The 13183-nt window shown below is 52.2% G+C and overlaps 1 protein-coding gene across 4 annotated transcripts in view; it reads right to left on the bottom strand.

The window, feature by feature from the left end:
- The window catches only part of PTPRF (protein tyrosine phosphatase receptor type F), a 761542-nt gene that overhangs the window by 175333 nt on the left and 573026 nt on the right, over nucleotides 1-13183 (bottom strand). For all 4 annotated transcript variants that reach the window (XM_078660336.1, XM_078660567.1, XM_078660486.1 and 1 more), the window contains one exon: nucleotides 5810-5998. In XM_078660336.1, coding sequence (XP_078516462.1) covers nucleotides 5810-5998 — 189 coding nt within the window. The remainder of the gene's footprint in view (nucleotides 1-5809; nucleotides 5999-13183) is intronic.

Below are 13183 nucleotides of genomic sequence, written 5' to 3'. Positions count from 1 at the left end.
GCCGTCACCAGGTAAGTGTGTGCTGCTCAGATCACACCACCTATCACAGTAGGTCAAACAATTAGAGGGCTAAAGCTCTCTCTAGCTGGGCCCAGCAATGCCACTGGTCTCCAGTGCCTAGTAGGGAAGGAGCCCTTCAATTGGCTTGGGAGAGATGCAAGCAACCCCACTCCTGGACACAGATGTGTCGTTGGCATCTGCCATGACCGGTCTTGTGGCACTGGGTGTGCCAGGGATGCTTTTGTAGTGCCCTTTTGCAGCAGAAATGCAACATTAACACTGGGGAAGTTGAAGCCACAGAGAAGGTGGGCTGCAGCCAAACAATTCAACACAGATTCTTTTTTGAGCTGTCGCATGTCAAAGTTCTACTGTAGGTAGTCTATACTACTTACAAAGAGCATGTGGGCAAGCCCATTGCTTACAATTGGAGGGCTTTCTTGCCAATCTCATTTGCTTTCATCTGATTGGACACCTTTCTTTCCTATTCTCAAGTCTGTCCCGCCCCTGATGCACAGCTTCTTATCCTTTCTTTTGATTGGATGACTTGTAATCCTTCCCCTGCTTGCATTCAAGGTACTCCTTTTTCTCTTTTTATTTCAGCACTCCCGGGAGTGCATCTGCTTTCTTGCTCTCTCCCAAGTGTGTAGTTTCCCCTGAAATCACCTCACTCCTGTGTTGCTTTTACTACTGACTCCTGCCCAACTCTCCCGTTGCTTACCCATCTAGTTATATTTTTAAACCCCTCCACGGATCTGCGTGCTCCTTTGCCCCTGGTTACTCCCAGGTTCAGAATTTACTTTGTTCCCTCCTTCCCCTGTTGCTTTCCCCCACAGTTTTTCCCTTTTAGTGCACTTCCATGCCTATTTTATTTTAAAATGTTACTGCTTGGTGCCGGCCATCTTGGATCACTAAATTAAAAGTTAAAGAGAAAAAAAATACCGCTTACACACATCTAATCCATGCTGCTGTGTGATTTTGTTTTCGCTGATGCAGTTCAAAATCGGCATTTAATAATGTCTATATTTTTTGGTACAGTACCTGTAAAAAGCAATACAAATCCCTAAAGGTTGAATAATTCTACAGGAAGGCAGGCGAGGCCCACTGGCTTTGCTAATGCTTGTTACTTCTTTTGTAGACTCCTCTTGGCCCTACCTAGTGTCATTTCTGGAGCACCCATTACCAGACAGGCGAACAATCAATACAGTGCTCGACCACGTGAGGTGCCGTGTCAGTACCTCGCCCCTCCCCCCTCCTAACCTTCCCCACCCCATGCAGTTCAAAATAATTATCAGACGTAATATTCCGGCGAGCACGGGCCCCGGCACTGTTTATGGAAAAGAGAAGTGAAAGGTCGAGGGAATATTCACAAATTGCAGATTTAGGGGAGCAATTAGTGCCTGCTCCAGTGCGGGGGTTGGGGTGGGGGTAGCGGGGTCGCTAATGCAAGGGGCACTCAGGCGCGGAATTCCGAGGATGGACGCCAAGGTGCCCTGGGAGAAAGTGCAGGGAGCCACGCCCACAAGGATAGACCCCAAGGTGCAGGGAGCCACGCCCACAAGGATAGACCCCAAGGTGCAGGGAGCCACGCCCACAAGGATAGACCCCAAGGTGCAGGGAGCCACGCCCACAAGGATAGACCCCCAAGGTGCCATGGGAGAAGGTGCAGGGAGCCACGCCCACAAGGATAGACCCCAAGGTGCTCTGGGAGAAGGTGCAGGGAGCCACGCCCACAAGGATAGACCCCAAGGTGCAGGGAGCCACGCCCACAAGGATAGACCCCCAAGGTGCCATGGGAGAAGGTGCAGGGAGCCACGCCCACAAGGATAGACCCCAAGGTGCTCTGGGAGAAGGTGCAGGGAGCCACGCCCACAAGGATAGACCCCAAGGTGCAGGGAGCCACGCCCACAAGGATAGACCCCAAGGTGCAGGGAGCCACGCCCACAAGGATAGACCCCAAGGTGCAGGGAGCCACGCCCACAAGGATAGACCCCCAAGGTGCCATGGGAGAAGGTGCAGGGAGCCACGCCCACAAGGATAGACCCCAAGGTGCTCTGGGAGAAGGTGCAGGGAGCCACGCCCACAAGGATAGAACCCAAGGTGCAGGGAGCCACGCCCACAAGGATAGACCCCAAGGTGCAGGGAGCCACGCCCACAAGGATAGACCCCAAGGTGCAGGGAGCCACGCCCACAAGGATAGACCCCCAAGGTGCCATGGGAGAAGGTGCAGGGAGCCACGCCCACAAGGATAGACCCCAAGGTGCTCTGGGAGAAGGTGCAGGGAGCCACGCCCACAAGGATAGAACCCAAGGTGCTCTGGGAGAAGGTGCAGGGAGCCACGCCCACAAGGATAGAACCCAAGGTGCAGGGAGCCATGCCCACAAAGACCCCAAGGTGCTCTGGGAGAAGGTGCAGGGAGCCACGTCCACAAGGATAAAACCCAAGGTGCCCTGGGAGAAGGTGCAGGGAGCCACGCCCACAAGGATAGACCCCAAGGTGCAGGGAGCCACGCCCACAAAGATAGACCCCAAGGTGCCCTGGGAGAAGGTGCAGGGAGCCACGCCCACAAGGATAGACCCCCAAGGTGCCCTGGGAGAAGGTGCAGGGAGCCACGCCCACAAGGATAGACCCCCAAGGTGCCCTGGGAGAAGGTGCAGGGAGCCACGCCCACAAGGATAGACCCCCAAGGTGCCCTGGGAGAAGGTGCAGGGAGCCACGCCCACAAGGATAGAACCCAAGGTGCAGGGAGCCACGCCCACAAGGATAGACCCCAAGGTGCCTTGGGAGAAGGTGCAGGAAGCCACGCCCACAAGGATAGACCCCAAGGTGCCATGGGAGAAGGTGCAGGGAGCCACGCCCACAAGGATAGAACCCAAGGTGCAGGGAGCCACGCCCACGAGGATGGACCCCAAGGTGCCATGGGAGAAGGTGCAGGGAGCCACGCCCACAAGGATAGAACCCAAGGTGCAGGGAGCCACGCCCACAAGGATAGAACCCAAGGTGCAGGGAGCCACGCCCACAAGGATAGAACCCAAGGTGCAGGGAGCCACGCCCACAAGGATAGAACCCAAGGTGCCATGGGAGAAGGTGCAGGGAGCCACGCCCACAAGGATAGACCCCAAGGTACTCTGGGAGAAGGTGCAGGGAGCCACGCCCACAAGGATAGAACCCAAGGTGCCATGGGAGAAGGTGCAGGGCGCCACGCCCACAAAGATAGACCCCAAGGTGTCCTGGGAGAAGGTGCAGGGAGCCACGCCCACAAGGATAGACCCCAAGGTGCCCTGGGAGAAGGTGCAGGGCGCCACGCCCACAAAGATAGACCCCAAGGTGTCCTGGGAGAAGGTGCAGGGAGCCACGCCCACAAGGATAGACCCCAAGGTGCTCTGGGAGAAGGTGCAGGGAGCCATGCCCACAAGGATAGACCCCAAGGTGCAGGGAGCCACGCCCATGAGGATAGACCCCAAGGTGCAGGGAGCCACGCCCACAAGACTAGACCCCAAGGTGTTCTGGGAGAAGGTGCAGGGAGCCACGCCCACAAGGATAGAACCCAAGGTGCAGGGAGCCACGCCCACAAGGATAGACCCCAAGGTGCAGGGAGCCACGCCCACAAGGATAGAACCCAAGGTGCCATGGGAGAAGGTGCAGGGAGCCACGCCCACAAAGATAGACCACAAGGTGCCATGGGAGAAGGTGCAGGGAGCCACACCCACAAGGATAGACCCTAAGGTGCAGGGAGCCACGCCCACAAGGATAGACCCCAGGGTGCCATGGGAGAAGGTGCAAGGAGCCACGTCCACAAGGATAGAACCCAAGGTGCAGGGAGCCACGCCCACAAGGATAGACCCCAAGGTGCCATCGGAGAAGTTGCAGGGAGCCACGCCCACAAGGATAGACCCCAAGGTGCAGGGAGCCACGCCCACAAGGATAGACCCCAAGGTGCAGGGAGCCACGCCCACAAGGATAGACCCCAAGGTGCCCTGGGAGAAGGTGCAGGGAGCCACGCCCACAAGGATAGACCCCAAGGTGCCATGGGAGAAGGTGCAGGGAGCCACGCCCACAAGGATAGACCCCAAGGTGCTCTGGGAGAAGGTGCAGGGAGCCACACCCACAAGGATAGAACCCAAGGTGCAGGGAGCCACGCCCACAAGGATAGACCCCAAGGTGCTCTGGGAGAAGGTGCAGGGAGCCATGCCCACAAGGATAGACCCCAAGATGCAGGGAGCCACGCCCACAAGGATAGACCCCAAGGTGCAGGGAGCCACGCCCACAAGAATAGACTCCAAGGTGCTCTGGGAGAAGGTGCAGGGAGCCACGCCCACAAGGATAGAACCCAAGGTGCAGGGAGCCACGCCCACAAGGATAGACCCCAAGGTGCCATGGGAGAAGGTGCAGTGAGCCACGCCCACAAGGATAGACCCCAAGGTGCCATGGGAGAAGGTGCAAGGAGCCACGCCCACAAGGATAGAACCCAAGGTGCTCTGGGAGAAAGTGCAGGGAGCCACGCCCACAAGGATAGAACCCAAGGTGTCATGGACATCAAGTAGGCATAAGAGAAAGTGCAGGGGGCCACGCCCTTGAGGATGGACACCGAGGCACTATGGGAGAAAGTGCAGGGGGCCACGCCCTCGAGGATGGATGCCAAGGTGTCATGGGAGAAGGTGCAGGCAGCCACGCCCACGAGGAGGGACACCAAGGTGCTACGGGAGAAAGTGCAGGATGCCACGCGGACAAGTATGGACGACAAAGTGCATTGGGAGAGAGTGTAGGGAGATCAAAGTGCATTGGGAGAGAGTGCAGGGAGATTTAAACGTAAAGATGGTTTCCAGGGTACACTGCAGGAAGGTGCATTTAGCCAACAACTTAAGAATGGGCCCAGGCTGCCCTGGGAAAAAGTGCAGTGTGCATTAAATACAAGCATGAGCCCTAAGTACCTGTGAAAAAGTGCAGTGAGCCATACTTTGAAGCACGGATCCCAAAGCACTGAGGGAGAAAGTGTAGGGTACCTATACTGAGTGCTGTCTGCCAGGGTGCTATGGGAGTAAGCACACGGTGTCAGAAGAGACACAGGACTTCTTGACGTGGTGGATAAAAACTTTACGGACTTGAGCCCAGTGGAGGGCACTGTGAGCAAGACCAAAACCTTCAAGAAAGAAGGTGGAAAGGGGACATTCTTGGTGGGCCGCCTTGAGTGCCGGATCCTGCTGCACCTGGGGTCCTCAGGGCGCCCATATAAAAAGTGCAAACCCAAAGGGCAGGTTATGCCCAGACTTGGGTCCCTTGCTCACTTTGCCACTGGATTCAAGATAGCCTGGCTGATGAGGGTTAGGAACCCGAAACCAGTCCCAGGATGCTTGTTTCCGGTACAGGGAAGACCTGGCTTGGCAGTTTGGGCTGGACTGTTCCCATGAGGCACAGGATCAGACTGATTTGCATATGTGTGAACTGGGGTGGCGGAGTGAGCTAAAGAATGATGATGGATTAAACCCAGATCAGTTGACTGGGGATGAGTGCATGCAATGTTCAACACTCCGTCCATCATACCCTTTGGTTTTGCTTCATTTGAAAAAAGTGCAGTTTGCCCACTGTCGGTCTCAAGGTAAAGGGTGGCTGGAGGAAGGTGCAGATGATACACCGGGGTCCCTGTACCACTAGTGACACTTAAAGGTGCTGAGAGAGTGACACCACTGACACCTCACAGACCCGCAGATGTCACAGGCTCTAACTTTAGATGGTTGTGCTAACTTCCCACTACACACAGTCTAACCTCTCCAGGAAAGTGAAGGGGTGGGCAGCAAGCCCACCGGGCACCTACCCGAGCGTAGCTGCTTGATGCGTCCACTGCTGGTAGCGGTGTCCACCGGAAGGAAGTCCTTGAACCAGGAGATCTCCGGGTCCGGGTTCCCGCTGGCAGCGCAGAGCAAGGTGGCCGTCCGTGTCTTCTCCACCACCTTCAGCTGGGGGCCCATGTCAATGGTGGGGAATCCGTGTGGAATCTGGTCTTCTGTGGAACACAAGGAGTGGACAGTGAGATACACCACGGGCAGGGCACAATGAACAAACCATAAGATACAGCACCAATTGGGCACAAGGAACAAACCATAAGATACAGTACCAAGGGGGCACAATGAACAAACCATAAGATACAGCACCACGGGGCACAATGAACAACCCATAAGATACAGCACCTGGGGACAAAATGAACAACCCATAAGATACAGCACCTGGGGACAAAATGAACAACCCATAAGATACAGCACCTGGGGGCACAATGAACAAACCATAAGATACATCACCAAGGGGGCACAATCAACAAACCATAAGATATAGCACTGTGGGGGCACAATCAACAAACCATAAGTACAGCACCAAGTGGGCACGATGAACAAACCATAAGATACAGCACTAAGTGGGCACAATGAACAAACAATGAACAAACCATAAGATACAGCACCAAGTGGGCACAATGAACAAACCATAAGATACAGCACTATGGGGGCACAATCAACAAACCATGAGATACAGCACCGCGGGGGCACAATGAACAAACCATAACATACAGTTCCAAGGGGGCACAATCAACAAATCATAAGATACAGAACCAAGTGGGCACAATCAACAAACCATAATAAACAGCACTGCAAAGGCAAAATGAACAAACCATAAGATACCACACCGTGGGGGCACAATGAACACTCCATAAGATAAGGCACCAAGTGGGCACAATCAACAAACCACAAGATACAGCACCGCAGGGGCACAATCAACAAACCATAAGATACAGCACCAAGTGGGCACAATTAACAAACCATAAGATACAGCACTGCGGGGGTACAGTGAACAAACCATAAGCTACAGCACCACGGGGCACAATGAACAAACCATAAGATACATCACCAAGTGGGCACTATCAACAAACCAGAAGATACAGCACTCAGTGGGCACAATCAACAAACCATAAGATAAAGCACCAAGTGGGCACTATCAACAAACCAGAAGATAAGGTACCGAGTGGGCACAATCAACAAACCATAAGAATAAGATAAGGCACCAAGTGGGCACGATCAACAAACCACAAGATACAGCACCGCAGGGGCAAAATGAACAAACCTTAAGATAAAGCACCGCTGGGGAACAACCAAAAAACCATAAGATACAGAACCAGTTTGCACAATCAACAAACCATAAGATAAAGCACCACTGTGAGCAAAAGGTCTGCTGCTTGTAAATGTGACCCTTTGAAATAGGAGAAAATTAAAATGAAGAGATAATTAAGGGAACTTTTCCCTTTAATTTTCTCCTGTTTAAAAGCATTCAGAACCATTTTGTTTTCATGCTCCAATATTGAGTCAACACCACCTTTTATTGAATAGTTAAATACTTGAGTATTTAAGAGTGCTTCAGTTCTTCACCTCTGTGCCCCAGCCTGGCTCATAAACCTGACTGAGCACTGCTCATTACAGGCCCTGCTATCCTCAGCCTGATGATAATGATGGAAAGTAAACACAGCCATCTCTTAACCTTAAAAGAGGAATGTGACCCTTGACTGCATTTAAAAACCCACTCAAGGCTGCCAGCTACTCCCAAGGTGCCTGGGAGCTGGTTGGAGGCACCTGCTGTAGGATGCCATTTTTTTCTGACAAATGAACTACGAGTACATTTCAAATCATATCAGCAATTAGAAAAGCACAAATGAAGCACATTTTTTTTTTTTTGAAAAGTGATGCAAGCAAATATTTTTATAGGATCAAAACAAATCAAGACACTTTACTTGGTGATGTGCAAATGATAAATATTCGCTGAAAGTCTATTTCTTGATAGATTCCTTATTGTGCTTTATAGCTTTACCCGTAAAAAAAGCATGTCTCAGCTTTAGTGGCCATTTCAATGGAAAATGTACTGTCTGGGGCACACCAATGCTCCAAATGCAGTACCAGCTGGATACCACAATCCTACCACTCTCCTGCTGAGCTGGCATGGCACGTGTTCTACACTTGTTTTCTTGCAACGCTTGGATTTTTCCCACTCCCGACTTCAGTGATGTAACATTAATAGAATCACCTTCACTCTGAGAATTGTTCCAGCACCACTGGGTAAGGATAGGTGCTGACTATACCTGCGGTGAGGACAGGTGCGGACTGTAGCTCTAGGTAAGGACAGGTGCAGACTACAGCCCTAGGTAAGGACAGGTGCAGACTACAGCCCTAGGTAAGGACAGGTGCAGACTACAGCCCTAGGTAAGGACAGGCGCAGACTACAGCCCTAGGTAAGGACAGATGCAGACTACAGCCCTAGGTAAGGACAGGTGCTGGCTATAGCCCTAGTTAAGGAAATGTGCTGACTATAGCCTGAGGTGAGGGCAGATGCCGGTGATAGCCTCAGGTAAGGGCAGGTGCTAACTATAGCCCTAGGTAAGGGCAGGTGCGGACTATAGCCCTAGGTAAGGGCAGGCGCTGACTATAGCTCTAGGTGAGGACGGGTGCTGACTACAGCCCTAGGTAAGGACAGGTGCAGACTACAGCCCTAGGTAAGGACAGGTGCAGACTACAGCCCTAGGTAAGGACAGGTGCCGACTACAGCCCTAGGTAAGGACAGGTGCCGACTACAGCCCTAGGTAAGGACAGGTGCAGAATACAGCCCTAGGTAAGGACAGGTGCTGACTACAGCCCTAGGTAAGGACAGGTGCAGACTACAGCCCTAGGTAAGGACAGGTGCCGACTACAGCCCTAGGTAAGGACAGGTGCCGACTACAGCCCTAGGTAAGGACAGGTGCCGACTACAGCCCTAGGTAAGGACAGGTGCAGACTACAGCCCTAGGTAAGGACAGGTGCAGACTACAGCCCTAGGTAAGGACAGGTGCAGACTACAGCCCTAGGTAAGGACAGGTGCAGAATACAGCCCTAGGTAAGGACAGGTGCTGACTACAGCCCTATGTAAGGACAGGTGCTGACTACAGCCCTAGTTAAGGACAGGTGCTGGCTATAGCCCTAGTTAAGGACAGGCGCTGCCTCAAGTAAGGGCAGATGCCGGTGATAGCCTCAGGTAAGGGCAGGTGCTGACTATAGCTCTAGGTGAGGACGGGTGCTGACTACAGCCCTAGGTAAGGACAGGTGCAGACTACAGCCCTAGGTAAGGACAGGTGCAGACTACAGCCCTAGGTAAGGACAGGTGCAGAATACAGCCCTAGGTAAGGACAGGTGCAGAATACAGCCCTATGTAAGGACAGGTGCTGACTACAGCCCTATGTAAGGACAGGTGCTGACTACAGCCCTAGTTAAGGACAGGTGCTGGCTATAGCCCTAGTTAAGGACAGGCGCTGCCTCAAGTAAGGGCAGATGCCGGTGATAGCCTCAGGTAAGGGCAGGTGCTGACTATAGCTCTAGGTGAGGACGGGTGCTGACTACAGCCCTAGGTAAGGACAGGTGCCGACTACTGCCCTAGGTAAGGACAGGTGCCGACTACAGCCCTAGGTAAGGACAGGTGCCGACTACAGCCCTAGGTAAGGACAGGTGCTGACTACAGCCCTAGGTAAGCACCGGTGCCGACTACAGCCCTAGGTAAGCACAGGTGCCGACTACAGCCCTAGGTAAGGACAGGTGCTGACCACAGCCCTAGGTAAGGACAGGTGCTGGCTATAGCCCTAGTTAAGGACAGGTGCTGACTATAGCCTCAGGCAAGGGCAGATACCGGCGATAGCCTCAGGTAAGGGCAGGTGCTGGTTATAGCCTCAGGTAAGGGTAGGTGCCGGCTATAGCCCTAGGTAAGGACAGGCGCAGACTATAGCCCTAGATAAGGGCAGGTGCCATTATAGCCTCAGGTAAGAGCAGGTGCTGGTTATAGCCTCAGGTAAGGGCAGGTGCCGCTATAGCCTCAGGTAAGAGCAGGTGATGTTCATAGCCTCGGGTAAGGACAGGTGCTGGCTGTAGCCTCAGGTAAGGAGAGGTGCGGACCATAGCCTGAGGTAAGGGCAGATGCCGGTTACAGTCTCATTTAAGGACATGTGCCTGTTACAGCCTCAGGTAAGGACATGTGCCTGTTATAGCCTCAGGTAAGGACATGTGCCTGTTACAGCCTCAGGTAAGGACATGTGCCTGTTACAGCCTCAGGTAAGGACATGTGCCTGTTACAGCCTCAGGTAAGGACATGTGCCCGTTACAGCCTCAGGTAAGGGCAGATGCCGGTTACAGTCTCATGTAAGGACATGTGCCTGTTACAGCCTCAGGTAAGGACATGTGCCTGTTACAGCCTCAGGTAAGGACATGTGCCTGTTACAGCCTCAGGTAAGGACATGTGCCTGTTACAAACTCAGGTAAGGACATGTGCCTGTTACAAACTCAGGTAAGGACATGTGCCTGTTACAAACTCAGGTAAGGACATGTGCCTGTTACAGCCTCAGGTGAGGACATGTGCCTGTTACAGCCTCAGGTGAGGACATGTGCCTGTTACAGCCTCAGGTGAGGACATGTGCCTGTTACAGCCTCAGGTGAGGACATGTGCCTGTTACAGCCTCAGGTGAGGGCATGTGCCTGTTACAGCCTCGGGTGAGGGCAGGTGCCGGCCTTGCCTCGGGTGAGGGCAGGTGCCGGCCTTGCCTCGGGTGAGGGCAGATTACAGCCTCCCCCCCCCCCCCCCCTCCATGTCTAAAGACCCCACCGGTTGAGAACTCGACTTGTTAGCGACAGAAAACAATCTCTCCTGCTTCTCCCGTCTCTAAACGGAAGCAGATGAATTGTTACAAGTCCGCGGCCGCTCTGCATTCCGAATAAGGAAAAATTACCGCCTGAAAGGACGTCAATTCTGTGGAGGAGTTGAGTGCATTTTAATGAAGTGAAACTGTGCTCGCCCTCAGAGAGAACGAGGGAGACCGAGCGCCGGGGCTACTGAGACACTTAGGGGGGGCACCCGAGCTACTGAGACACAGCAGGGAGGGGGTGGGGTTACTGAGATAGGACAGGGGGCACAAGGGCTACGGAGACACAGCAGGGGGTGGCGGGAGGTTGCCACACATGTCCCGCCTCTGAGAGCTCAGCGGGCTGGGGTGAAGTCAGTCACATGTCTGGTTTGAAAGGTGTTTGTAAACAGGTTGGATAAATGCAAGAGGTTCTGGGGTTGGGGAGGCAGAATGTGGCTTATTTCCTGCCAACAGATGTTCGAAAGAGGGTACAATGCGACTTGTAATAATAGTGTATCGCAAACTGCGCTTTAAACTGGACCCCAGTCGTGCCTAAACCTGGAAATAATGATTACTAATGCTTCATTTAATTCACAGCAATCTTCGAACCTCGAAAGGATGGAAGGCTAAGTTGGCCTTTGCAACTTCAAAGCAAATGCCGGCTTGAATATTTCATTGACAGTCAGTCAACGCCTACAGTTTGTGGCAAAGACGCATTTTTCCAGTGCTGACCGGATTTGTCTTTTACAAATAATTAAGTTATGGACTAGTGTGCTTAATTAAACACATCCAGGACTACAAGTCCCAGAAAGCACTGGTGCGAGCGGCCAATGAAAGCCTAGGAAAAGAACCAAGCTGTCTTCCAGACGTGAATCATACAGTAAATCAATATAAAAGGTTACCTACCTTCCTGCCGTGTTTAGAGACTCGCCGTTCTTGGAATAATATATATATATATATATATATATATATATATATATATTTTGGGAATAATATTGTCAGATTAACACAGCCGTATGGAAATAAAAAAAATAACTTGCTCATGAAACGCCCCCCCCCCCCCCCCGGTGCCCCTCCCCCTCCAGGGAGAAGACGCACTTGTTTCACTTGACCCTTTTATATTCTGCCGACTGCGGATGCAGGTTTCTGTTCGGATGAGACATGGGCAACTAGCGGGCGAGGGTGGTTTCTGGAGGTGGTAAAGTTAATTTACTTGGAGGGCGAATAGGGAGGGTGAGGGGTTCTGAGGTTGGTCATAGACTTGCCTACTAACTGAAGGAATGGACTGCGAAATGCCACCCAGGAGTGGCCTCGCGCTCACATCTGTCTTGCGCGCTCACGTTAGGGCAGGTATATAGCTTAGACAGAAAGGAGAGTGTCCGCTTTTGGAAGTTCCATTTGACCAATTAAGAGCGGTCAATGTAATTGTATTTATACAGCACTTACTACCCCTGACAAGGCGTCAAAGCGCTTTTAGGGCAAGTAGCACATTACTGCAGAACCTAACAAGGATTAGTGGTGGGTTAGTACAGGGAAACCGGTGTTTATTTCAGAAGTGGACAGGTGAGTCTGTTGGTTGGATTGCATAGGATAATGGAGGGATAGAAGAAGGAAGATTCTAGAAAGAGTTATTTTGGAGCTCATAGTAGTAAGATAAGGTTTGGATTGAGTAAAAGGATAAAGCTTTGCCACAATAATTTTGGGCGCTGCACCTACTCATATCGAGCAAAAAAATCGAAAATTCTGAAGGTTACCTCAAATAAAATTAAGACTCACTTGCCAGTGACAATACTTTTGCGGCTTGAAGCTTCTCTAGCGCCTAGAGCTGTGCATGTGCCCATGATCTAGTTGCTGAACTTGGAGAAGCTTGGAGACGTTTACTTGAATAAAGATTTTGGGCCTTGACTGGCGGTCAGGACCCATGATGAAATAAGTTAGAACGCACCATTCTACGCAAATTTCACGAGGAGCTGCAGTCACTCCGCAGAAGTCCTTAAATGTCCCTAAACGTACACTTATTATTTTATTTTTGGTATGTTGGCTTAGGGCACTGGAGAGTGTTCCAGGGAGCAGCAGAAACACCTCCCACAAGGGGTGCTGGACACAGTAATGTAATGTGTTCTACATCTATGCAGAGCTGTGCTTGGTCCAGAGACGATCATGTTACAGAACCCGGACTATCCAGGGTAAGATTGTCAGACTGCTCAACACATTTAGAATACGAGGGTGTTTGAGATACAAGTTTTACTGACGTCATGGAGGTGGGAGAAGGCCCCAGGTTCTAGTGTCAGAATCTTATCCAATGGGCAATATCCTGGGCCACACGCCAAACACAACCCCTAGAAACCAGTCTTTACTGGTGAACTGGTTTTAAACCATGACAGAGGGGCACTGGGTAGGCAAGAAATACCCAGGAGGTGAGGTTGGCAGGTGTCCAGGTGTCACAACAGAGAAATGGCTGGAGTGGGCCTACGCGCTGCTGCTTTCCACATCTCAGTCGAGCGACCGACGGGTCTT

Source organism: Lissotriton helveticus, chromosome 1_1 (assembly GCF_964261635.1).
Source record: "Lissotriton helveticus chromosome 1_1, aLisHel1.1, whole genome shotgun sequence".
Lineage (NCBI taxonomy): Eukaryota > Metazoa > Chordata > Amphibia > Caudata > Salamandridae > Lissotriton > Lissotriton helveticus.
Note: the sequence above shows the minus strand (reverse complement) of the source record. Positions and strands in the feature narration are given on the sequence as shown.